We start from the raw sequence: 23,858 nt of genomic DNA, 5'->3' as shown, positions 1-23,858 counted from the left end.
ATGAGAATACAACAATTTTGGCTTCATTACTATTTCCTTTGAATTAATTTTTGGGCCTGAAAATAAAAATTCCCTAAGGGATACACGAGAATCGGAATCCATATTATGAAAAATCGGTTGAACCAAAAAACAGGAAATAGCGATTTTTATCAACATTTTAATGATATTCAAAGGATAAAAGTAAAAAAATGAGGTTGTTTAGTTAGGTTTTTCTGAGTTCTAGGGCGACTTTAAGAAAAATATTGCCGGGCCCAGATCGCCGTGCTAAAGCACTAAAGGTCGGGAAAATTTCAAAATCCCGGGGGTGATGGGACTTGGGCAAAACAGGTGACGAGCCATAAGGGTCCCCTTTTTCATTCCTAAAAGGTTTCTCTAGGGGTACAAATTCATAAGTTATTTTCTGAAAGGGTCCCAAAATCATGAAAATCAGAAATTTCTCTCTCAAAGAGTTGCGACTTCCGAAAAGTCAACCAAATTATGCTAAAAATCAACAAAATTTGTAGAAAATCGATCAAAATTTGGGGTCCCAAAAATGTCCAAAATTTGTACTCACTTGTTAAAAAAAGTGGCGTTTAGCACTAGTCGCAGGCGTTTAATTTTTTAGCCATACTAGCAGCTTTTTGAATAAAAAATGGACAGGCGTCTAACACTAGTCGCCAGCGTCTAACGAGTGTACTATACATAGGAAGAAGTCTGCAAATCAGAATAACTAGAGGTCTCAAACACTTGGACACGGGCGTCTAGTGATTAGACGCGGTTTTTTTAACAAGTGAGGAAGGTCGTATTTTCGAACTCTTGCTCGTATAGACCCGTCACCTCGCAACCTTATACTTTTGACAAAATATATTCAAATAATCTGCGATGAAAAGATTGTATAGAATGTGTAAATTGAGTACTTGTACGTGGGTTGTTTAAGAAATACTTAGTTGCATCGGGAAGAGGAATTAAAGATTGAAGCAAAAAGTTAAAAACGTGAAAAAAATATTGAAGCGAACCGGGCCGAAAACCTCGTTGACTGACATCTTCAACTAATGACCTCATCATACGGTTTAAAAACAACTTCAACAAAAATTCATAACAACAACAATAAAATTCTAACCAAATTTGAGGATTACCCTACACAGAGCATTGCACTTTGCTCGAATATGTTAAATAATTTCTTAAAATATTGAAGCGAAAGTAAGAAGTTATTGACGCGAAATTTCTAAAAATATTGAAGCGAAAATTTGTAACGTATTGACGCGAAAGAGTAAAATACATTGAATCGAAAAGTTCAAAAATTTTGAAGCGAAAAGTTCAAAAAATTTTGAAGCGAAAAGTTAGAAATTATTTACGCGAAAGTGTTAAATACATTGAAGCGAAAAGTTAAAAAATTATTGAAGCGAAAAGTTAGAAATTATTGACGCGAAAAGTTAGAAATTATTGACGCGAAAGGTTGAAACTATTAAAGCGAAAAATTAAAAATTATTTACGCGATGAAGCGAAGATCTAGCTCCTTTCGTTATTTTAATTTTGCAACGCGCGGCACGTCATACTTATATTCCATGAGCGGAGGGCAAATTTTTTAACTCTGAATCTGATTTTACCATGACGAGGGCGTCTAATTCCGACATCCCTCTTTAGGGCTTAAACTATATTGCTTTGCTTAGCTTCAGAAAGAAAGAAAGAAATCGTTTCTCCAATCAGCGATTCCGACTTTCCTATTATTCCTATCTCTAAAGAAGGGTGTCGGAATTAGATGAGGGATGTCGACATTAGACGAACATACGGCTTTCTTCATCTTTAAGGTACTCTCCCCTACACACGATCAAATCACACGATAACACACAATATCCTTGCATGATGTTGCTGACTGCCGACCACGACGATCGGGTCGTCCCTTTACATTCCTTGAAATACATGGCCCAATTACAATATACCGTCGGCAAAAATGAAAATCAGGTATCTGGATTTTTTAATAATTTTTTATATAAATTTTACGGTTGGCTGAAAGTGGCTGCTCCAGTGAAAACAGTGAAAGTCATTCATTTAACCAAATCTAATATAATGAGCTTTCTTTTTTTTTAATTTTAAAGAAAAAAATCTTTGAACCTTTTTTCAGATCTGAACAAAAAATTCAAATACGAAAGGGAGATCTTATTTTGTTCGTATTACAGATAGATTCAAATCAATGAATGTATTTTAAGAGGGCTTTTTCCATGACGGGAACTGGAAACAAGTTCGAATTATAGAAAGATTCGAATAAGCGAAAGTTCACTGTATGTTTTTCGTATCTTTATTAATCTTACTTACTTTATCATCAGACGGAAATTCGCCAAGTTGAGATTCTTCACTAGGATTATTTTCCGACCTCGGTTATGGATCTTGAAAAAAATAAATTTTATAAAATCTATGTCTGGTTTTTGTGCGTGCTGTCTAGATCACAAAATTTGGTTGCAACACCGTATCATTTTGATGTTTATAAAAAAAATGAAAACAGTTGTTTGTTTAAAGAAGTGCTAATAAGTATTTGTCAAAAGCTTTGATAAAATCAATCTTCTTGCTATGGTCCCAGGAAAAAGTCAATAAATCACACGCTTGTGATAACCAACATTACTGCACAGAAATTTTTTGTCGGCATGTGATTTTTAAAATTTTCAGTTTGTGATTTTTTTAGAGCTTTGAGGTCTTGGGATATACATATTTCACATTTGGAAATGGATCAACACACGCATGGTTTTTCCAAAATCACACGACGACTAAGTCGAACTCGTTTAACCTCGAAATGAAGAATATGCGTGTGTTTTCAAAAATAACGAATATTTTTTCTCCAAGTAACAAGCAAATCAACACACGCATGGTTTTTCCAAAATCACACGACGACTAAGTCGAACTCATTTAACCTCGAAATGAAGAATATGCGTGTGTTTTCAAAAATAACGAATATTTTTTCTCCAAGTAACAAGCAAATCAACACACACGTGGTTTTTCCAAAATCTCACGACGACTAAGTCAAACTCATTTAACCTCGAAATGAAGAACGTTTAAGCTCGAAAAAAATCTGGTTACTTAGAGAAATGGTGAAAAATATTCGTCGGTGAAAAGTGAAGAAATCTTTTGCCGGCAATCTCTTTTTCACCGGTAAATTTTCTACCGATAAGTTGTTTTAGTTTTGTATGTTTTGCAAAAATTTTATTCTAACACTTTCGTGTTTTTATTTTCAGACCAATCCATTGTTACTGCGAATTGATACTGAGAGTGGACACGGTGCTGGAAAACCGACCTCTAAAATTGTAAGTACAATTCAATTCTATTTGCGATTGACCTGATGTCATTATTACTGACCTTTATGTACCCAGGGCCCAGTTTTTTTTATCCCGACCATACAAAATCTTTGATCGATGTCTTTTTTGAAAGTGGCTACTCGATTGCTGGTGAAAAAATTTAAACGTAAAGTTTCATTGAATTAAAAATTGACCCACATCGAGTAGTGCCTTTTCAAAAAACTCCGATCAAAGATGGGTTTATAAAGGTCAAATGCCTTGTAGCAAGAATTCAAATTAGTATTTCTTGGAATAACCAACAATATGCGACAATTTTCTGCCTAACAATTTCGCAACTCCGTCTCACCCAGTTGGCACGTGACGTTGTTTCAACGTTCATCTAACGTTAAATGGACGTTGTGAACGTTAGATAAACGTCGAAAAAACGTTGTGTGCCAGCTGGGCAGTAACCAGTAAGTTTGTTTTTTTGGTAAGTCATTTCTTTCGTTTACACACCCCTGTCTCGCAGCCCCGATAAAAATTTTCCCACAACAGGGAAAATGTCCATCTAAATCTAAAGATCAAGTGGGACGACTTGAGGGTAATTTTGCCAACAGAAACAAAATTTTGGTCAAATTTCCCAGTGGGGTTGGAGTTCCAGCGAGTTCTGTAACACACAATGTTTACAATTAAAAATTAGATTTCCAGGAATTCTAATGTCATTTCAAATGAGAAGAAATTTCAGGGTATTTTTTACTGGGGACGCTTTTTTGCCTTGTAATTTAGATTTATCAAAACTATTTTTGATCTTTTAGTTCCGCGGCATAGTATTAGAATTTCGTTTCGTTTTTCATCATTTGCTTTTTACAGTAATTTTTAATTTCTTTTTTAAAAATTGACAGATTTCGGAAAATGCTGACGTGTTCGGTTTCATTGGAAAGATGATGAACGCTAAATGGAAAGAAATCTAATCATGCTCAAGTTGAGTTTTTCCATGTACTCTCTTTTGAGAAGATGTTACATATCCGACCAATCCACTATGAATTCAAGACACTTTTAGCTTCAAAAACCCCTTTAGACTTCTGAATTTGAGCAAGTTTCAAAATTTCGGCAATTTTTACCAGAAATGTATATTCTTTTGAAATACCATGACATACCGAACCTCAAAACAAAATGGGTCTCATCAACGGGTTTTTACAAGCTCTTATTTGATTTGGTTGGTCGTTAACCTTTTGTAAAACAATTATGTTACTTTTTCGTCATCTCTATTACTTCAAATGACCAATTCACCCGGGGGGGGCGGTACTTAGGCAAATGGAGGGTACGGTATGTGCCGCCCTTAAGGGTACCTTTTTTGGACTTCCAAAGTCCCGCTAAGAATCGGAAAATTGCCAAAATTTTCCTTTGTTTTCTCCTTTTTAGTCCCGGTAAGGGTCCAAAGTTCGAAGGTCGGGCGGCACCTCCCGTCAGCTCGCAACCCTAGTACCCCCCCCCCCCCGGGCCAATACAACAGGATGTTAACAAGTTTTTTCTGGAAAAGCCCCACCTTTAAATATATTTTTTCCCTTTCTTTAAATTATCCCGCACAAAGTGTTTCAATGTGTAGGTATTACAAAACACAGTTGACGTTCTCTTATTTGATTGTTATTAAGGGGAATGGGATTTTAATCGAAAGGAAGCGCATAGAAAAGGTGTCGTTTATTCATGATATTCACCATTGTAGTGTCTTCCACGGTCCCAATAGCTGATTGGTTGAAAGTGACGTATTGACTGATTTTACGTCACTTACAACCAATCAGTTGTTGGGTCCGTGATGTAATGTCAGAAGACATTGCAATGGTGCATATCATGAATAAGAGTTTCTTGTTGACGGTGACTTTCAATATTATCGAATAATGGAGGGAGCGTATCGCATTGGAGAGCGTCAACTGTAGTAATTTTCACTTTTAATTACATTATTATTTATTTGTTACTTTATCTTTTGATGAAAATAGATTACAAATTGTTAGAAATTTAAGAGCTGTATCTTCTTCTTCTTCTAAGCTGTGGATTTATTATCTTTTTAAGGGAAACTACTTCTAATGTCCTGAGCAAAACCTCAAAATATTTTTGCTTAGCTATTTTCCAAAGTTGAGATATTTAATGGTTTTGTTTGTAAATAAGAGTGATATCGTTTGCTTGCTTAAGAACCCAATTTCAAAAATTTCAAACTTTGATATCTCGATTTTGGAAAATTCTTACCTAAAAATCCTTTGAGGCTTTACTAAGGGCTACAGAAGGTTTCTGTAATCTAAAATCTCAAACCATCTGATTAAACTATATAAGAACATAAGGCTTCATTGGTCAAAATGTTTAGAGCAAGTAAAGCACACTTTGAGGCTATGCAGAGTCTAAAATACCCAATTTCTTAGCTGAATGGACAATAGACTAGAATCTACTTCTGGCTGAACTTTGCTTTTTGATAATTTTTAATGACGCTGAGTCCAGTGATGTAGACTAGGAGGGTTTGGCGAGGTCACCATTTTGAAAAAGAATGTTTAAAATCCAAATAACAAAAAAAGTTGTAAGATGTAATCAAAAATGAGAAACAAACATGAATAACAGATTTGCAATCCCTTATTCTCAAATAAAAACATTGCTTCGTACTTTTTTTACCTTGCAAAAACAACTAAAATCTGGCGGACTGTTTTACATATTACCATATACTACCGGGACACTTAATCGCGCCATCCAGTCTATAAAAAAAGCTTTAAGTGGACCCCGGGCTAAATGGACAAAAATACTCATAAAATGGCGAAAATAAAAACCTGTTAAGAACATTTTTCGGCTTAAAACTAAAAAAAAAAACATCCGAAAGATTCAATTATTTTGGATGTTCTTCTAAGAAAAACGTGTATGTACTTTTAAAGTATTGATTTAATTTTGGTGAGGAAATTTTCGAAATCATAGCTCAAATTAAGTAACCGTCAAAATTTTGAGTTCAAAAAATTATGCAAAATCAGCAATTTTTGGTCAATATCAAGTAAGCTTTTTAAACCCCCAAAAATTCTTCCTGCCAAACGCAAAATTAAATACATACCATTTAGAATTAATGGTAAGCTCTCGTGTGTGTTGATAAAAATGTAATAAAACTGTTCCAACGAAAATGCTTAATAATTACTTCAATTTTATTCATTAATAAAAAATCTTCATATTCAATGGGACATTTCATTTTTGTATCCATACATAGGGGGTGGACAAATATTTCCAAGGGGGAATCGGAGAAGAATTTCCAGGGGGTAAAAGACTGATTTTAGTTCGTCCACCTCATGGTATGAAATGAATTTTTCCAAGGGAATTTTTCACACATTCCTAAGAATCTTTTTTTTTTGCTTTGAAAAGGTTCTTCTACCCCTTGTATGGGGAGTGATACTCACACTATAACTATACATAATACTATACTATAAAATAGACTGAAAAGTTGTTATTCTTTACATAATATCTTTTTGTTAAATTTGGCGAATGGCCGGTTTTTGAAATTTCACTTAAGGTAGATCAGATAATTTTGATTTAATCACATCGGATTTCGCAGATTGCCATATAAACACTGGTGCACGCAATATCAGTCCAACCTGCACCCAACCGCCAATCATACATAATACACGCCTCGTTTCCGCCTCGATTATCTGGTTCACCGCTTGCCCAGAAAGTGTTAGTTATTTTGTTGGTGTTTGTTCCCCACCAAAACCATTGACCAGTAGTTTCAATTTCAAAGCCTCCAATCCACGTTGGGCCTAGAAAAAAAAATTTCCTCTTTTAAGGCTTGGGGACACGAGAAGTTTTTTTTCGCGTTGGCGCAATGCAACATGCTCTATCCCACCAACCTGAAATGCTTTCTCGTGTATCCACCCCATTTTTCTTTCTACCGATAAAAGTGAAATCGACAACACTTTTAATAACATTTGTTTGTCTCACTTTCACCCATGGACAAAATCAGCGTGTCTTTTGGGTATTTCCCTCACTTTTTGTCCCCCCGTGAACTTGTGTTGGTGGGATAGAGCATGTTGCATCATTACACCTACGCGAAAAAAACTTCTCGTGTCCCCAAGCCTTTTTTACAGTTTAACTTTTTATGGGATCTGATATACATTAAGGAAAGTTATTTTGGCGAGCAGCAGAAATCTTGAATTTTTTTTATAATTACGAGATAGAACTGCGAATGGTCAATTTTTTAATTTTAGCGAGAACTAATATTGGCGGATGACAGGCTAAATCTGAGCAATTTTGATGAATTTTAGGAGTTACTTTGGGAAAATGCCAAAAGAAAATTATTTGCGAGTGAATGAAATATATATTTAATTTTGATGGATTTAGTCTAAACTCGCCAAATTCGCCAAAATAAGTCATAATATATGAGAAAAAAGAGAATAGATTGTAGGATTTGGCGAATGTCAACCGATCTCGTTCCCAGAGCCACTTGCACCCCGGAATTCACGTGACACAATCGTGAGCGCTATCAGAAAATTTAATAAACCAAACTCTAATAAGGGAGACTAACTAGGTTCGAGCTTGCCTCAAAATATCAATGAAAAGGCTATGAAGATTAAAGATAGAATTAATAAACTGTATGATTTGTTTAATAAAGTTCTTCAAACTGAGCAAAAAGTGACGTAAAGCGAAAAACGAACCTGGGAAAGTTTTTTGGACTTTCAAGTTTTCTTCTTTATTTCGTAGAGTGCCAATTGAGCTTTTTCGTGAAGGATCAACTTTCTTACACATTTCAACCTAAATAAATGAATTACGTTTGCGTTCTGTAATTTTTAGGTCAATTCTCTCCTTGGGATGGTTAGACTCATCCAGAATAATATTATACACGGGTACACGCTGTTTTCAAATAAAACGTCTTAATTTGGGCTGAGCCTGTGTGCTTATCTTCTTGGGCTTAAAATGTTGTTATTATTGGCATTTTGAAATCAAAATATTTCTCAACTCAGGTCAGGCGTTCAAAGTGTTCTAATAATATTTTCAGTATTTTGTGAGAATTTTACACTCAGTAGCTTCCCAGCTGGCACACAACGTTGTTTCAACGTCCATCTAACGTTATATGGACGTTGTGAACGTTAGATAAATGTTGAAACAACGTTGTGTGCCAGCTGGCTTAGTAATTTCCTAGAAATTTTATGCTATAGAGTTTTTAAAGCCTTTACAATGTTCTTATACACTTGTTGGCGTCTCATTTTGAAGAAGCAGCGCTTTGTCAGCACTTTTTGAAGCATTTTATGTACACGTTTTTATAAGAACAAACTATATAAGAACACAATGTTTTATTTAATGGCCAAAATATTAAAAGTAAGAACAAGTTAACAACATTTTATGACTTTTCGGATTCTAAAACACCTGATTTATTTCTTAGGAGAATGGACAATAATACTCACAAAATGGTGAAAATAAGAACATTTTTAATCTTAAAACTAAAAAATTCAAAAACATTCAAATCAAAGGCTTTAAAAATTCTGGATGTTCTTATATAAAAAAGTGTACCTGTCCTAGCCATGTTCTTGCCACTTTTAGCTGTGTAAACCAGGCCTTACCAACTTTAACCCAAGCATAATTCCAATTTGAAGGTATGCACGATTGTGATACTGTCAATCCGATGAATGTGATGAAAACAAGTTGCGAAAGAAATCTCATTTTTAAAATATGTGACCTGCTACAGCCTGTCTCAATATAATCTGTAGAGAAATTAAAAAAGCACGTAAAAATTTAGACGATGTTGTAAAAATTTCGAGTAAAAAGCGTGTTGTCTTCAGACTTTAATTTTGCAGCCTGTGTATTCCAAGGGAGTTGTTCCAAAGAGTTTTAGAAAAGTGATTTTTCCTAAACTTAAATTTTACCTGACGAAAAGTTTTATTGATTAAGTTTTCACTAAGTTTTCACCTTTGAGATAGCGACTTTGTGCTTGAAACGATATTTAAAGTCTGTTCACGATAAGTATGCACTCTTTTTTCTTTTACCTATAACTTTTGAAGGAATTCTTCAATCTTTATAAATTTGGTATCGTTGAAAAGATATTTGCGAGTGGAACAATTTGAAATAAAAAAGTCTTTAAAAAAATTCTAAAAATGAAGATGAAAATGAAGAAGAAAAAAATGAAGATCTTATAGAAAAGTGCTATAACTAACATTTTCACTGAAGTGAATCCTTGATCATCGAACGTCATCACTGTGAAAAAATTTCTAAAAAATAATCATTCAGTCAAAAGATATCAAACAAAGTTATAAGCTAATTGACGTCTAAAAACCCTGTTGTTTGCTGTTTTTTGGGGTCAATATATTGAATAAATATTTCAGTTAAATTTCTTCACGCAGTGATGACCTCCTAAGATCAAAGCCAAACGAAGCCAAACGGTGAAATATATCTACTTTGCGAGCGTTTTTCTTCAAGATCTTGTATTAAAAAAAAACTTTGTCTTCACAGCTCGAATTTATTCGCGCTGTGATACTCACGGTAAAAGCAAACGACATCACTCTTATTTAGAAATAAAACCTTTGAGACAGACTTTAGTTAATATTCTATTTAACTCACCCTCTTCACTGGACTAAGTATAAAATCTATTGTGGTTTGAATCTAGCCATTCCCACTTTTTATAGCTTATCATATTTTGCTGTGACCACGTTCATTAGTACATACTGGGAAAAATATATAAAATGGTTGTTGATGCCAGATGAGATGAAGTTTTTATAAGATACTTCAATAATTGGTCATTTGAAGTAATAGAAATGACACGTTCTTTAGAAAAAGTAACAAAATTGTTTTATTACTGGTTAACGACCAACGAAATCAAATAAGAGCTTGTAAAAACTCCATCTCGTCCCGTTGATGCAGCTATGCTATACTTTAATAAATATTGACTAGAAGCTTACTAATTGTTTATATAAAATGGCGAAACTACGTCTGTTTATTCTCAATTGCGAAAATTTCAAGAAATGTTTTATTACAGAGCTGGGTCAACACCTTTCAGATCAACCTTGTGATATCTTTCTCGGTAAGTTATGGCATGTCTCAAAAACATGAAAATTACCATAATTTTTGAAGATCATTAGCCGGCAGAAAATGAGCAAACCAATGATTTACTACGAAGGATACCATGATGAAGTTTCCCTGTAGGGGGGTTACCTAATTTTTTACACCTCATTTTCGCCAATTTTCGTGAAAATTGGACCAACGTTGTATATCAATAAAAGGATCATTTTGCTGACGTCAGCACCTTTTTGCAAATTTTCGTATTTGCTTTTTGTGCTGACGACAGCAAAATTTCAAAAAATTTTGGTCCAAATTTCACGTTTCTACCATTAGCCAAGGCCAAACTAGAGTTATTTAAAAAACAAGTTTTGCTGACGTCAGCACTTTTTGGTTTTAGTGGTTTTTCGCGAATCTGTAATAAAAATTGTAATAAAATCTTAAAACATTCTTAACAGCATTTCTTAGGGTAAACCCAAAATTAAGTTAACATTTAACACATACCTCAAACAAAAATATGGTGTTTTTGTAAAAGTTTTGAGCAAGGATATAGTGATCGATGGCCAAAATTATAAGAACATTTTAAGAACATTTTAAGAATATCTTAAGACTTTGCAGACTCAAAACAATCAATTTCTTAGGAAAATGGACAAAACTTTTCACAAAATGGTGAAAATAAGAACAAAGCTAAGAACAATTTTAGGCTTAAAACTTAAGAACAAGTTAAGAACATCTGAATGCTTCAACATTTTAAAAACTTGTAAAAGGTCAAAGGTCAAAGCAAAATTTTGTCTTTGGGTTGCTTACTATCTTTTTTACGATATGACGTAATGTATTTATTTAATAATGGTAGTAGTATAAAAATTCTTAAAAAAAAAATGTATATCATCATAGTTAAATATGCACAAAAATTAACAAAGAGTGTTTTTTATGGCTAAAATAAAACCCATATAAATTTCAGGAATAAGTTTCCATCAAGTTTGCCAGTTGAAAAATTAAAAACCGACTTTATAATTCAAAAAGAAATAAAATTAAGAAAAAACACAATTATCTAAACTATACACACCAGAGTAAAATATTATATTATATGAAATTAACAAACATAAAAATCTTGATCATTCGATTTTTTACAAAGTCTGAAAAAATACATCCAAACTTTTTGAATTTTCTTTTAGAGGTAAAAAGATGCATATATCCCACCAAATAAAAAAAACAAGCTAAAAACCCAAAAATGGTATATATGTTGAATTACGCACCAGATTTACTCAAATAGACGAATAACAAATCGCGAGATGAGGCCTAGAATTTGCTGATTAATTCCAAAGAGTTATTATATAGAGTACACATCTTTTTTGTAGGAACAAACTATTAGAAGAACATAAGGCTTCGGTGGCAAAAATGCTAAGAACAAGTTAAGAACATTTTAAGGCTTCGCGGACTCTCAAACACCTAATTTCTTACGAAAATGGACAAAAATACATGAAAAATGGAGAAAATAAGAACATTTTTAGGCTTAATACTCAAAACGTTAAGAACATCCGAAGGCTTAAAATTTTTTAGATGTTCTAATAAAAAAACGTATTACTCAAAAGAACTGAGATAGCCATCCAGCCGCTTAAGAGGATTCAATTAATTACTCCACCAAACCACGCTAAGTGAAAATGGCAAAATAGTAATGTCTCATGACATAAATTGCGAGAGAAATTGTTTTGTGAGAGAATTACAGTTCCAATGATCATCGAACGATTCTTAGGAGTTTCAGATACGGAAAATGTTTTACGGAGTTTCAGTCAATTAATCTGTAATAAATTGTCACTTTCAAAATTAAATATAATACGTCCATATATATGATCCAGTTTCGAACTAAGTTATAATAATGTACTCGATTATAAAAAGCGACGCGATCTAGCTTTCTAGATAGTGATAAAAAAATCTTTGATAAAATTCTAAGAAGGGAGGATATTGGAGGAAAATGACTAACTATCATTGTAATAACTTTTATGTTATCAAAATTAAATTTCGTTTTGTTCTTATTTCAAATTTCATTTTTATTGTTTTTTACACATTTTCATTTCGAGGTGTTGTGATGATTTGTTGATGTATGCTGAAAAGAGAAAACAGGAAAAGTTAAGATTAAAATTGAGGATCTTGTAGACAAGAAGGATTCGATTCATGATATTCATGACGTAATGTTTTCTACGGAAAAACCCCGGTTTTTGCCAGTAGTGGCAGATTTAAACTAGACAAAAGTTGTATAAAATTTGCCACTACTGACAAAAACCAGGGTCTTTCCGTAGAAAAAATTACGTCATGAATATCACAAATCAAGAGGACCTCACAAATCGAGGTACCTTATGTTTACCAGGCAAAGTTGTTTTAGTTTTTTGGTTAACTAAAAGTTTCAAGGTACAATCGAAAAATCCAATGGAATTAAAAGTGGTAGTAATAAAATCGAAATTCTCGCCCGAACTTTAAATTTTGCAAAACGTTAAAATACATAAAATTCTCAATATATTTCGACCATGATTGTAGCATTAAATTATTTTATAAGATTCAAAGTCCTCTTTGAAGGGTATCTCACCTTGTGTGTAATTTGTTCTTTTCATCGGGTGCGATTCAACGATCGATAGAACGCCCTGGAAGAAAAATAAGAAATTATAAGTCATTATTTATCCATATACACGTTTTGTAATATAAGAACAAACTATATAAGAACATAAGGCTTCGATGGCCAAAATGTTAAGAACAAGTTTAGAACATTTCAAGGCTTTGAGGACTCAAAAACACCCATTTTCTTAGGAATATGGTCGAAAATGCTCACAAAATGGTCAAAATAAGAACATTTTAAGTACATTTTTAGGCTTAAAACTCAAAAAGTTAAGAACATCGGAATACTTTAAATATTTTGGATATTCTTATAGAAAAAATGTGTATAGCTATCCGCAGACACGTGTTTCGTCCTTCCCAGGACTCGTGAGCTTTACAAATCAACAATCTCTCTATAAAGGGAGCCACATCTGAATAAAGCCCAAATCACCCACCATTATGATATGAATGATAGATTAATCACAACAAACTGTAATAAACACCTCCCTATTTTTCAAGGAATTTCCACCCGGGACACGCTCTCCAGTTAAACGTTCTATTATTCGATACGCTCCATTATTCCATAACAATGAAAGTCCCCGTCAACAAGAACATGAAAATCCCATATCTCTTGAAAATCGAATTAGAGAGCATCTTTACATCGTCAACTATACAGTTGCATAGACAAATAAAATTTCCTTACTCTCGATCCGCCTCTTTGATGGCGTCATTAAGGGCGTTTCGTTCATCACGCAAAGATTCACGTAGCAAATCCAAAGAGTAGTCGCTCTCAGCGTCTGAATCTACATAGTTGAAATCCCTACGGCGTACAAGTTCGTCAACGCGGCGTTGAATACGTTGGGAAGAACGTAAGGCGTGGTTCATGTTGGGCGTAACTGTGTGAACCCTATCAAAAGAGAAAAAATGTTTAATACAAATAGTTCTGTAGTCAAATGGCTTTTAAAGGTTTTTCTTAGTGAAGTGAATTTTCCAAAAAATCCCAAATAAAGTACGAAACATCGAAAAAAACCAACTAGTTGTAGATTATTGCAAAGACAAGAAGTATATTCTCATAAAAGAAGTAAAACATTTCTTCTTTCGTTGTACAAAACCAAGTTAAAAAGATCATTTTGAGTTCATTTTTGAAAATGAAACGATTCGGAATTCAAAAGGGGTTGGACCTAGTATAATTGTTCAGCAGCCTAAAACGTAAAAGCTACAAATTTTTTTGCTAAATTCCAAGCAATGTCCTTGTAAATAAATACAAAGAAAATTTGTAAAGAAAAACGATATTTGAAATGAGCTATAATTTTTTAAATACCTTCTCTTAGTAGAAGCAAGCGAGAGATCGAGATCGTCCAACCGTGTGGTTAAATTTCTGGGCGTGGTCGATGAAAGGTATGTGGGTTCGGTTACTGATCTATAGTGACGAGCAGGTGAGCTCGATCTGTACACCGTGGCTAAAAGATTATTTAAAAATAAGATAATAAATGAATAAGATACAAGGTACTTTAGGTGTACAAACTTTCGCGAGTAGAAACGTTCGCGATTTTTGCGAATTTTGGCCTTTTTCGCGAAAGTAAATATGTCTTTGAAAATTTTAAACAGGGCAATTCGCGAAAGCTTATGCTCGCAAAAGAATGTACGCGTAAAGTATTATAATAAAAATTAACTAAGTTCTTATTTCATACTTTCGTGTGCACCAATCTTCAGTGAAATGAGATATCTAGGATAATTAAGATACTAGATAAACCTTAAGGGGAGGGTGGGTCAAATTTGGTACAAAAAAAAAAGACACTGAAAATTGTTTTGTCTAGATCCTTCTCTTTTCGGAAGTTTATAAAACCATACCCCTTAAAAAGTGAAACTGTGATAAAAAAAAACGTATATTCGTAAAAATTACAGAGATATGTCTTGTATATTCGTCTAAATTTTAGAGAGACATCTTATTTTCAGGGAACCCCTGGATTTTCCCGGCTTTTTAGGGTGATCTCCTAAAGATGGGTTTAATTGTTTTTTTTTTTTGAGTTGTTAAGAATAAAATACATAGCTTACCTGGGATCGATTCTACAGTCGTATTTCCGTTGAAGTTACGTGGACGTGATGGCGACACGGAACGTCTCATGGAGCGCGATGGTGACACGGAACGTCGTGGCTTTGGACGAGTAAAGGAATTAAAATCACGATTCGAAATCATTTGGTCATCCTTACGTCGAACCAAAAATTCATTCTTAGAATCCCCCAACAAAGTTAAATCGGGCGTGCTTGAACTTTTGGATTTACTGCGCCTCAACCCACCATCACCCGCGCCCGAAGTTTTAGGGCGGCCGGGTGGTTTTGGAACACGACTATCAGCTAATTGTTTATGTTTAGTACTTTTAATAGGCGATGCAATGGTACGACTGCTTTTATCCAGGACGCCCTAAATTAATAGAAATTAACAAAGGCGATGTGTTAGTTTGTTATTATTATATGGTTATTAAGATTACACATATTCGGCGATTAAATTAAGAACAATTAAGAAATACTCAGGAATATTGAGTTTGATCGCGTAATGATTATAATCGTAATATGTTAGGAACCTTAAAGCTAATACTTTTGAATTCGTCAAATTATCCATTCACTTTTAAAATCAATATGAAAAATAGAAAAGTTATAAAATTAGCAGTGGCAATGATGCTTCTTCCCGTGAAAACGTAATCGCCCTATATGTTTTTTGGAATCTAGTAACAGGAGATTTGACAGAAATTTACTACACTAAACTTATCTAACATTTTAACTTTTTTAAAAATCTCTCCTAATACTTCAGCTATCTTGTTTAATTAACTTATATAAATTTTGCGAATTTGGCAGTTTTAGACTAAATCTGCCAAATTAAATGCGCGCAAAAAAAACACGTTCTTCAAAAATGAAAAAAAAATTATGCAAAATAGTCATCGTTTAAGTCGAATATCAATTAGTTTTTCTTTAACAAGTAGTGTTTTAAATCTTTGTATCCGCGAAATTAAATATCCGGAAAAATAGCTTTCATTGCAGTCGCCAAATTTTAGTAAATGAATGTATTACTTTTTATGAGAAAAAATTTATATTAAAGCTTCAAAACTTTTGAATTTTCTTATAAATAAAAAGGACAATCTATAAAATAGAATCAAAATAACTTTTTAAATTCTTAAAAAAAGCAGAAAATTTAGGCATTTTACTCAATCGAAATAATTAATTCATCAGCCGTGTACACGCTTTTTTATAAGAACATCCAAAATTTTTGAAGCCTTCTGATCTTCTTAACTTTTTGAGTAGCCTAAAAATGTTCTTAACATGTTCTTATATTCGCCATTGTTTTAGTATTTTTGTCCCTTTTCTTAAGAAATTGGGTGCTTTACGATTTTATGAACATTAACATGTTCTTAACATTTTGGTTATCGAAGCCTTATGCTCTTATATAGTTTGTTCATATAAAAAAATGTTTAATATTAAAAACAAATTTTAACATTAAGTAACATGAGTTATAACTTATGAGTTATATGTTTAATAAATAGTTTAAATAGTTTAGCATGTTATTAATAATTAGTTCAATTAATTATAAATTATAAACAATTATATCATTAATTACAGATCGCTGTCTCAGAGGAGACGAACGGTAGTCTCTTTAGTTTTGAAATTAAAACTGTTAAAATTCACACCTTAGAACTGTTAATTTACTAAATAACTTTGTTTAATATAGCTGTATAGTCGTTGTTCTAGGTTGGGCGCAGTCTCTACCCGAATGGTTTACTCTTAACTATGTAAACTTCACTATAGAAATCCCATTCAATGTCCAAGCTTTTAGACAATATACAGGTTGCAAAATTAAAGTCTGAAGACAAATCATGCTTTTACTTGAAATTCTTATATGTTTGTCACATGAAATTTATTTCTGATTGACACTAAAAAAAAGTTATCAGCTTAAGTTGTAAATAAAGTAAGTAATATGGGAATAAAATCAAGTGAACTTTTTCGATTAACACATGTTTTGACTACATTGATATAATTTTGCAACCCGTGTATTAGAATAATGTGACGCTGTCTAACTTCTGGGAGGGGGTACTTAGGTAAGTAAGGGGTACCAGCGGGCTCCTGGCTGTCTAACTTCACACATATAACTTCCCTTCTGTGCTGAATAGTAGAGCTTAGCTTTGATTAGGCTGGGGTCCACTCAACTCAGACTGAATGGCACTACTACTTCCATCAAACTTATCAAAAAGATAACTTCAGTCAGAAGTAAACTCTAGTCTAAGCTTTGATTTGAAATAAGATACATGCATAACTGTCAGCTGCACGCATCCCCTTTGATATGTTTTGATATTTTATGGGGATGCTAATCTTGTCTAAAATTCCCGTCCGAGTTGCCCTGAGTTTTTCTTAAAAAGCTTCAGAAATCCAATGACTGTCCATGAACCTCTAGCCATTCAAATCATTAATCAAAATTTAATAAAAAAGGTCTCTCGTATAAAACTTACTAAGCTTTCAAAACTCAAATACACAAAGACGGGGGTAACTCTTGGACGGGAATTTTATACACGCAAACCCTATATCAAAACATATCGGAGGGGATACGTGCAGTCTAACATAGCTTAAGATAAGAGTCATCTTTATTGTTATACCTATCTTTGCCAATAATTATCAAGCTTTAGTAATTAATAAAAGTAATTAAAAATTAATTAAAGACTTACCGATGTTTCAAAATCGGGAACTTCTTTGATGACAGTTTTAGTCGAGAATTCTAGCTTTACTGGTTCACCCTGGGAAAGAAAATACAAAAAAATAAAACCATACAATATTTAAGGTGATTTCTACGTTCAATTTGATTTCAAAAAATTACTACATATTATTTTCGACCTGGATTTCCAAGAACTATTTGTAGAGGGTCTGAGACAGGAAATTAATTTTACACAGAAAATTAGCACATATTCTTGAAATGTTGGTAAATTATGTATAATTTTGAGATGGAAAAGCACTCTTTATATATTTCACTGAGACGGAAATCTGTCTATGACAGAAGAAATTTACACAACCTCGTTCACATGACTAATAGCTCAATCTTAAAATTACGTTACAAAATCAATAGTTACGCTGCAAACGTTTATTTTTGATACTGAGATTAGGCACTTTTCATAAAGAGGAAAAAACAAAGTTTTGATACGACAAAAGACCAATCTCACACACAGAAGTGCAAGATTGTAATTTTTCCGAGATATTTCTTTTGAGATTAAACCTTTTGGCATGTTAACGAGGACAACTGTATTTGTTAGAAAACACTTTCAAGAAAAAAATGCTTACAGTAACGCGGATAGGTTTAAATTTAGCAGTTTTGTATAAAAGAATTTCACGGCCACTTCCATAATAAGGTGGTATTGCTGGATATAAGAAATCGTGTGTGTTGCTACTGCAATGTGATATGACTTTTCCATCTAAAAAGTAAAAAAATCAATTATTTGATCTAAATCATCTGTAATGTATTGAGCTAACCTGCAATTTGTTGAACGGTGAAAAAGAATGCGGCTATTATATTTTGATTTTTCCCTAATTTTGCTAATCTGCAATTTGAAGAATTATTTAAAAGGCTTTAAAAGTACCACTGGCATCATATGAGATTGCCCACCCAGCTGGCACACAACGTTGTTTTAACGTTCAAATAACGTAATTTGGACGTTATGAATGTCAAATGGACGTTGTTTTGACGTTGTGTGCCAGCTGGGCATATTTTTTGGTCCTGTAGCGGTAGGTCTTAGGTCATCAGTGTTATGGAACAAATTAATGATATTCATGACGTAATGTTTTTATAGAGGCACCCAAAAAAGACCAGGTGTTTGCCACTACTTTTGAATTAAAGTAATAAAACTTGTGGAAATGACCCAAGCTATTTCGGATGCGATTATCATGAACTCTTCTTCCATATTTGCAGGCCAGAAATTGTGTCTTTGTGGCTGAACTGGAGAGGTTTTTGGCGACAGATGAGGAGTTTTACCATTAAAAGAAAAGACACTATTCAATTTCAGCTATGGGCAGTTATCTGCCATTCTTGGGTAGCAATCTTCAATTAAAATAAAAACTTTTCCATACCTGATATGTAATCTGTGTGTTGACGTAATTCAATGATTAAATCTTCTCCTAAAGAAATAAAGAACAAAATAAAAATGTTGCCATATTTTGTCATACTGAATTTTTTTGAAAATGATAATCTAATGTGAATTAAAATCTTAAAGTTAGGAAACTATTATGTTTAAAGATGAAAATGTCTAGACACGGGAATAAGTTTAAAAGCTTTTCCAAGATTGAAAAAATATTCAGAAGTAATGCTAAAAGAAATTCAAAAGAAAAGAAAGTTATTTGTAAATATTTTTCCTTTTAAAGAAATGTGTTTTGGACTGAGTAAAATATTCCAATCTTTATGACTTATGAGAGGATCTTTAGATTACCTTTTAATACAGCAGCTACCAGGGCAGGATCTGTGCAGTCATAGAATGTCTAGAAAAGAAAAACATAATCAATCAAGAAGTGAAGTATATTCAGAAAAATTCTTATTACCTTATTGGGAAAAAATTTTTCAACTTTTAAAATTTTGTAATCAATTCACTCAGATTGACCAAGAGATTCTGTCAATGGAAATGGAGAGTTCTGGGAACTACACTAAAAAGTTGATCATTCTGCCCCTATTCAAGTCCATTATGCAGGTAAAAAGAGTGCAACGATTTAAAATTAACAGGGAAGGCAGGGTTTCTGAAAATTACCATGGCTTAAACTTTGTTTAACAGTTATAGTTAACACAACCTGGGTGAATTCAAGTTTAATAACATAACAGTAGATTTTTTGTATTTATTTTGAATGTCAATTTCTGCAAATGTTAGAAATCTTAAAGTTAACCCTTGTTGTGATCAGTTTTATTAGCAATTATTTAGGAACTAGAAATTTAATGGAAGTAAACAGAAAAATTAACACTTACTCTTTCGAATTTTAATCTTTCATGGAAGAATAATGGGAAAGTTGGTGGGACAGATTTAGTGCGAGCTTCAAGCCCAAGCATTTCCATATGAAGATATACATATTCATAGTCTCGTAGAAATGTTCCTGGACAGGTTGTCTGAAAAGTAGGAAACAATGGAATACAGTACATGATTATATATCATTAAATACATTGAAACAATTGTTGGCACTGATTTGTGATAATAAATAAACTGACATACTACTAAAGATATTTTCTTAATCATGATGTATTACGAATTGAATAATTTTAAACTCCAGCATTACAACTATAACAGATTGATGCATACGATTAGTAAAATATGCATGTGCTATATTTTTAGATAATGAAGTTGGTTGGAGTTTATAATTACTCATTTTAGTTTAGCTTGCAAGCTTTTCTAGTTTCCCTTTTTTGCACCAAATCTTAAATGAAAATATTTAAAATGTAAATTCCTCTTCTATTTAAGGAATTTTTGCGGCAAATTCTGTTTTCATTGGAAATATGAAGATAGAAAAGCCTACTGCTAGAATAAGGATTGAAATAAAATAAAATGTCAATATCATGATAATGTACCTTAGTGTATTATGTGACTAAAATTTATAGAACTAGAAATAAAAATAATTTAACTTATTCTTTGTGATATAGAAATCACCTTGAAGCAAAAATAGCGACACAACTACAATCAAGGTCATATAATATTTGAGAAAAAAGAGAAATACACCGGGAAGTTTTTGAACCACAAGCGATTTGCAAGTGCTCTAAAGTAGGTTGGAAGGGTAGAGTTTTAACTCTGAGTTTTATCATGAGACTTAAGACTTAGGACCTTAGTATCTGAGGATTCAAAAGTTCAAAAATAGTCCAATAATGCTCAAAATATAGCCTGTAAGTCTGCCAACCCCTTCCGAATTGAAATATTCGATTAAATTAAAGAGATAGCCCAAAATCGACTTTCTCGCCGGAACTTTAATAATAACCAAAATTATCAAAATATTATGACCTTTATTGTTGTTTTCCTTCAAATTGCACTTTCTATTTTGATATACCAGACACAATTAATCAAACAATTTGATTACAGAACTAAAAGAACTTTCTTGAACTTAACTGAACAACAAAAATTCATTTAAATTCATTAATCAAAATTCTCAAAAATTGCTAAGATGTGAGTTATTAAGTTCGGCTAAAAACATGAAGTTTGACAAAGTTTGACAAGAAGAAATGTTCGACAAATTTGACAAAACCCTGGATGACAAAGGCGGCCATCGAAAAATTGTTCTATTCGCGTCAACCGCCCGCATCATATTTTTCGGTGATTTTCCAGTGCAGGAGAGAAGCGGAAAAAAATCCAGGAAAAGCAATATGTTCTTTTAAAGTATAGCTTTTTTCTTAATTGCTCTGACGACCATCAAAAAATGTTTTGATCGCGTCACCACCCGCCCCCGAATCACTGGTTTAATAAAAAAAAAAACAGGAACTTTTTCGACCGCCTGTCCGCCCGCATGCATTTTTAACATCCATTGCGACACGAACAGAGCATTTTTTTGATGGCCACCAAAGATAATGTGAAATTTGAAGGAAATTCTGTTCTTCTCTTGAAATATCTTTAAGGCTTCTATCCAATCTGTAAGCGGAATGGAGGGGGTAAGTCTGCCACCAACAGTGCTAAAAAAAGTAGGCTGACTATTTTGCGTCAATGATGTAATCTTTTTGAAAGATCAATCAATACTAAGATTGCTGATTTTTTGCATTGCGTCAGTTGCAGATTATATATGTTCGATATTTGATGAAGTTTATCAATAAACAAACTAATTGAACTATTTTTAAGGTCTCTTTGAGAATTAGCTAGTATTTGGTTAAAGTTTGATAACTCAACTATCAAACATTAGGGCAACAAAACTTGATCAAGTTAGATTAAAAATACAATTCTATTGGTTCGATTAATTACCTCTGAGGTATCTAGGCATAACAACAATGACCCGTTATTTAACCGATTACCTATCGTCTATTTGACCGATCTGACTAACCAATTGACAAACAGCAAATCTGAACATATCCCTGACTGACTGATAAGAAAGTTTCCCCGGGAATAACAACGAGAGAGAAAGTAGAAAGTTTAGCCATTCTACATTGTGATTGCCGTCTTGTGGGATTGGACTTATAGACTTAAATTGACTTATGCTTGAATTAAACTCTGCTAAAATTAATCAACAATTAATCAAAACCAATTTTGCTTGAAAATAACAGAGAATCTATCAAAGTTTTAAATGTAAAAAAGAACTTACCACATGAAGATCAACTTCAACAATGCATTTCATGGCTTTTCTAGGCATTTTTATTTTTGAGGGCTAGAACAGAATGACGAAGAGAAGATGTTTGTAGTCTTTGAAGTGTCAAGTAGAAGTTGAATGAACAGGGTAGGTAGGTAGCAAATAAGCAGATGTTGTAGCTTGTGTTCAGATTTCCCAAAAATAAATCCACACCACACGATCTCAGCTGAGTTCTATTTTGTAAACATATCCGGCTTATTGGTCTGGCCTCATTTCAAAAGGAAAATGAGTTACGCGGTCACACGTTAAATGAAAAAATTAACGACGTTTTTTTATAGTGTGTGTGACCTTTGTTTCCATAGCGACAGACATTCGAATTACGGAAAGAGCCGTGATTTGTAGGGGGAGTGATTTTTTTCTCAATGAAATTTTCCATCAATGAAAAATTAATGATATTTTCCTTAAAACTTGAATCACAGTGGAATGTTGTGCAATCAGTTATTAATGAGGTTTTCTTTTCAAAATTTCTATTGAGAAAATATGTTCTGAGCTAAAATGAATATCCCCTTTGTTGGATTTTCAAGCTTGGAGATCTTGGTATTTTTTCGTATTATTGAAAATTTGACGTCACACCACTGGAGCTTACGAGCTTAGTTAAAACAACTGCCAACAGGCAACACTGTTTATTGTCAGTATTGTTTCTATAAGGGGCTATACAAGAAAAAATGCGTTCCAGGATCTCATCATAACTCAAATTACTTCCTTGATTAATTTCGACAATTTCCGCGATCAAGCGATTTTCCGAAAAGAAAGAAGTCCTTTTAGAAAATTCCCCGTTGTGCCATGCCACGCCCTTTTTTCAAGCGGGAAACTCACGAATACGCTCACAGGCAAAATGAGTGCGATTCATGAGGACCATATGAGCGTCCCTTTTCATTTTCGCCCACAAAAGTCCCAAAAAGGATCATAAATGTTCCTAACTAAATCTGAAAGTCAAATGGTTCACACTTGGTTCGAGTTTGCACAATCGGCACAATCATATGTTGAGCAACGGTGAAAAAGAATTCAGCTATTCTTACTGGGTCTGTGAGAAAGGGGTGTTCATTATACCTGCAGTAGACGATAAGACCTGCAGATGCAGACACACAAAAATCGGGGTCAAGTGAAATGAACATAACAACCCCTAAAAGACTAAACTCTCAATCGCAGACATCTACAAAAACTGCAGGGTTAGAATAGAAGCACGAATCCGTTAGTGGATGCAAGTAGCCTAAAGAACAACCTTGCAAACTCGAATGCAGTTCTGAGTATCAGAGGTTAAGTTTTCAAAGAATATATTAACCTCTGAAGACCAATAATATAAATTTTATCGCGCAGGTGTCAATCTAATCACTGTAGAAAAAATCAAAGATGAAGAGCAAATATTACCATATTAATGTCTAGCAGACTGTATCAGTATGCAGTTTACTATTTACGAATTCCCTGAAACCTCCAAGTGTAATTTAGATGAGTTTCTTTCGAAAGAAATCTTTTACATGATCCCCAAACGTATAACAGTAATTACTAAACTTTTAATTATAGAAATGTCACTTTAATTGAATTGAAATAATAGACAGACTTTATGTTATGATTCTCTATCACTGACTCTTTTTACAAAGCATTGATGATATTTTTTAATTGTGTTTTCAACGACAGGAATAAAAATATCAACTTTGAACTTCATCCAAGATCTTGGATGGTCGTGATGGTTACTTTTGTCTTCGTTGA

General features: G+C 33.2%; 1 protein-coding gene and 2 long non-coding RNA genes across 4 annotated transcripts; 1 reads left to right on the top strand and 2 right to left on the bottom strand.

Moving 5' to 3' along the window:
* The first annotated feature begins 1,769 nt into the window (after positions 1-1,769).
* On the top strand, positions 1,770-5,259 carry LOC136798164 (uncharacterized). The gene is made up of 3 exons (XR_010845358.1): positions 1,770-1,941; positions 3,204-3,272; positions 4,145-5,259. It is a non-coding gene; the product is annotated as an uncharacterized lncRNA (long non-coding RNA).
* Positions 5,260-6,879: 1,620 nt separating this feature from the next.
* Positions 6,880-9,896, bottom strand: LOC136814797 (uncharacterized). The gene is made up of 4 exons (XR_010847675.1): positions 9,807-9,896; positions 8,763-8,953; positions 7,910-8,006; positions 6,880-7,015 (listed from the first exon to the last, which is right to left on the bottom strand). It is a non-coding gene; the product is annotated as an uncharacterized lncRNA (long non-coding RNA).
* A 1,148-nt stretch (positions 9,897-11,044) lies between these two features.
* Positions 11,045-22,326, bottom strand: LOC136798000 (spermatogenesis-associated protein 6-like). Of its 2 annotated transcripts, none has more exons than XM_067054618.1 (12): positions 22,107-22,326; positions 19,807-19,944; positions 19,283-19,331; positions 18,927-18,974; positions 18,144-18,274; positions 17,537-17,605; positions 14,883-15,249; positions 14,149-14,287; positions 13,531-13,734; positions 12,823-12,877; positions 11,398-12,345; positions 11,045-11,351 (listed from the first exon to the last, which is right to left on the bottom strand). In XM_067054618.1, exons 1-10 carry the CDS (start codon positions 22,152-22,154, stop codon positions 12,844-12,846), a joined length of 1,227 nt encoding a protein of 408 aa, XP_066910719.1. In that variant the 5' UTR covers positions 22,155-22,326; the 3' UTR covers positions 11,045-11,351; positions 11,398-12,345; positions 12,823-12,843. The 2 variants fall into 2 exon arrangements, with proteins under 2 accessions (XP_066910719.1, XP_066910783.1); XM_067054682.1 differs by having other exon boundaries at positions 14,883-14,982; positions 22,107-22,325.
* Positions 22,327-23,858: the final 1,532 nt, after the last annotated feature.

Source organism: Clytia hemisphaerica, unplaced genomic scaffold (genome assembly GCF_902728285.1).
Source record: "Clytia hemisphaerica strain Z4C2 unplaced genomic scaffold, Clytia hemisphaerica genome assembly, whole genome shotgun sequence".
Classification (NCBI taxonomy): domain Eukaryota; kingdom Metazoa; phylum Cnidaria; class Hydrozoa; order Leptothecata; family Clytiidae; genus Clytia; species Clytia hemisphaerica.
Note: the sequence above shows the minus strand (reverse complement) of the source record. Positions and strands in the feature narration are given on the sequence as shown.

Bases quoted from the DNA above. Each gene is read 5' to 3' on its own strand.
- LOC136798000 (XM_067054618.1), bottom strand. From the start codon at position 22,154: ATGCCTAGAAAAGCCATGAAATGCATTGTTGAAGTTGATCTTCATGTG. The intron at 19,332-19,806 runs GTAAGTGTTAAT...TTTCTTTTCTAG, and splicing joins AAAGATTAAAATTCGAAAGA to ACATTCTATGACTGCACAGA. The intron at 18,275-18,926 runs GTATGGAAAAGT...TTTACTTTTTAG, and splicing joins ACACACAGATTACATATCAG to ATGGAAAAGTCATATCACAT.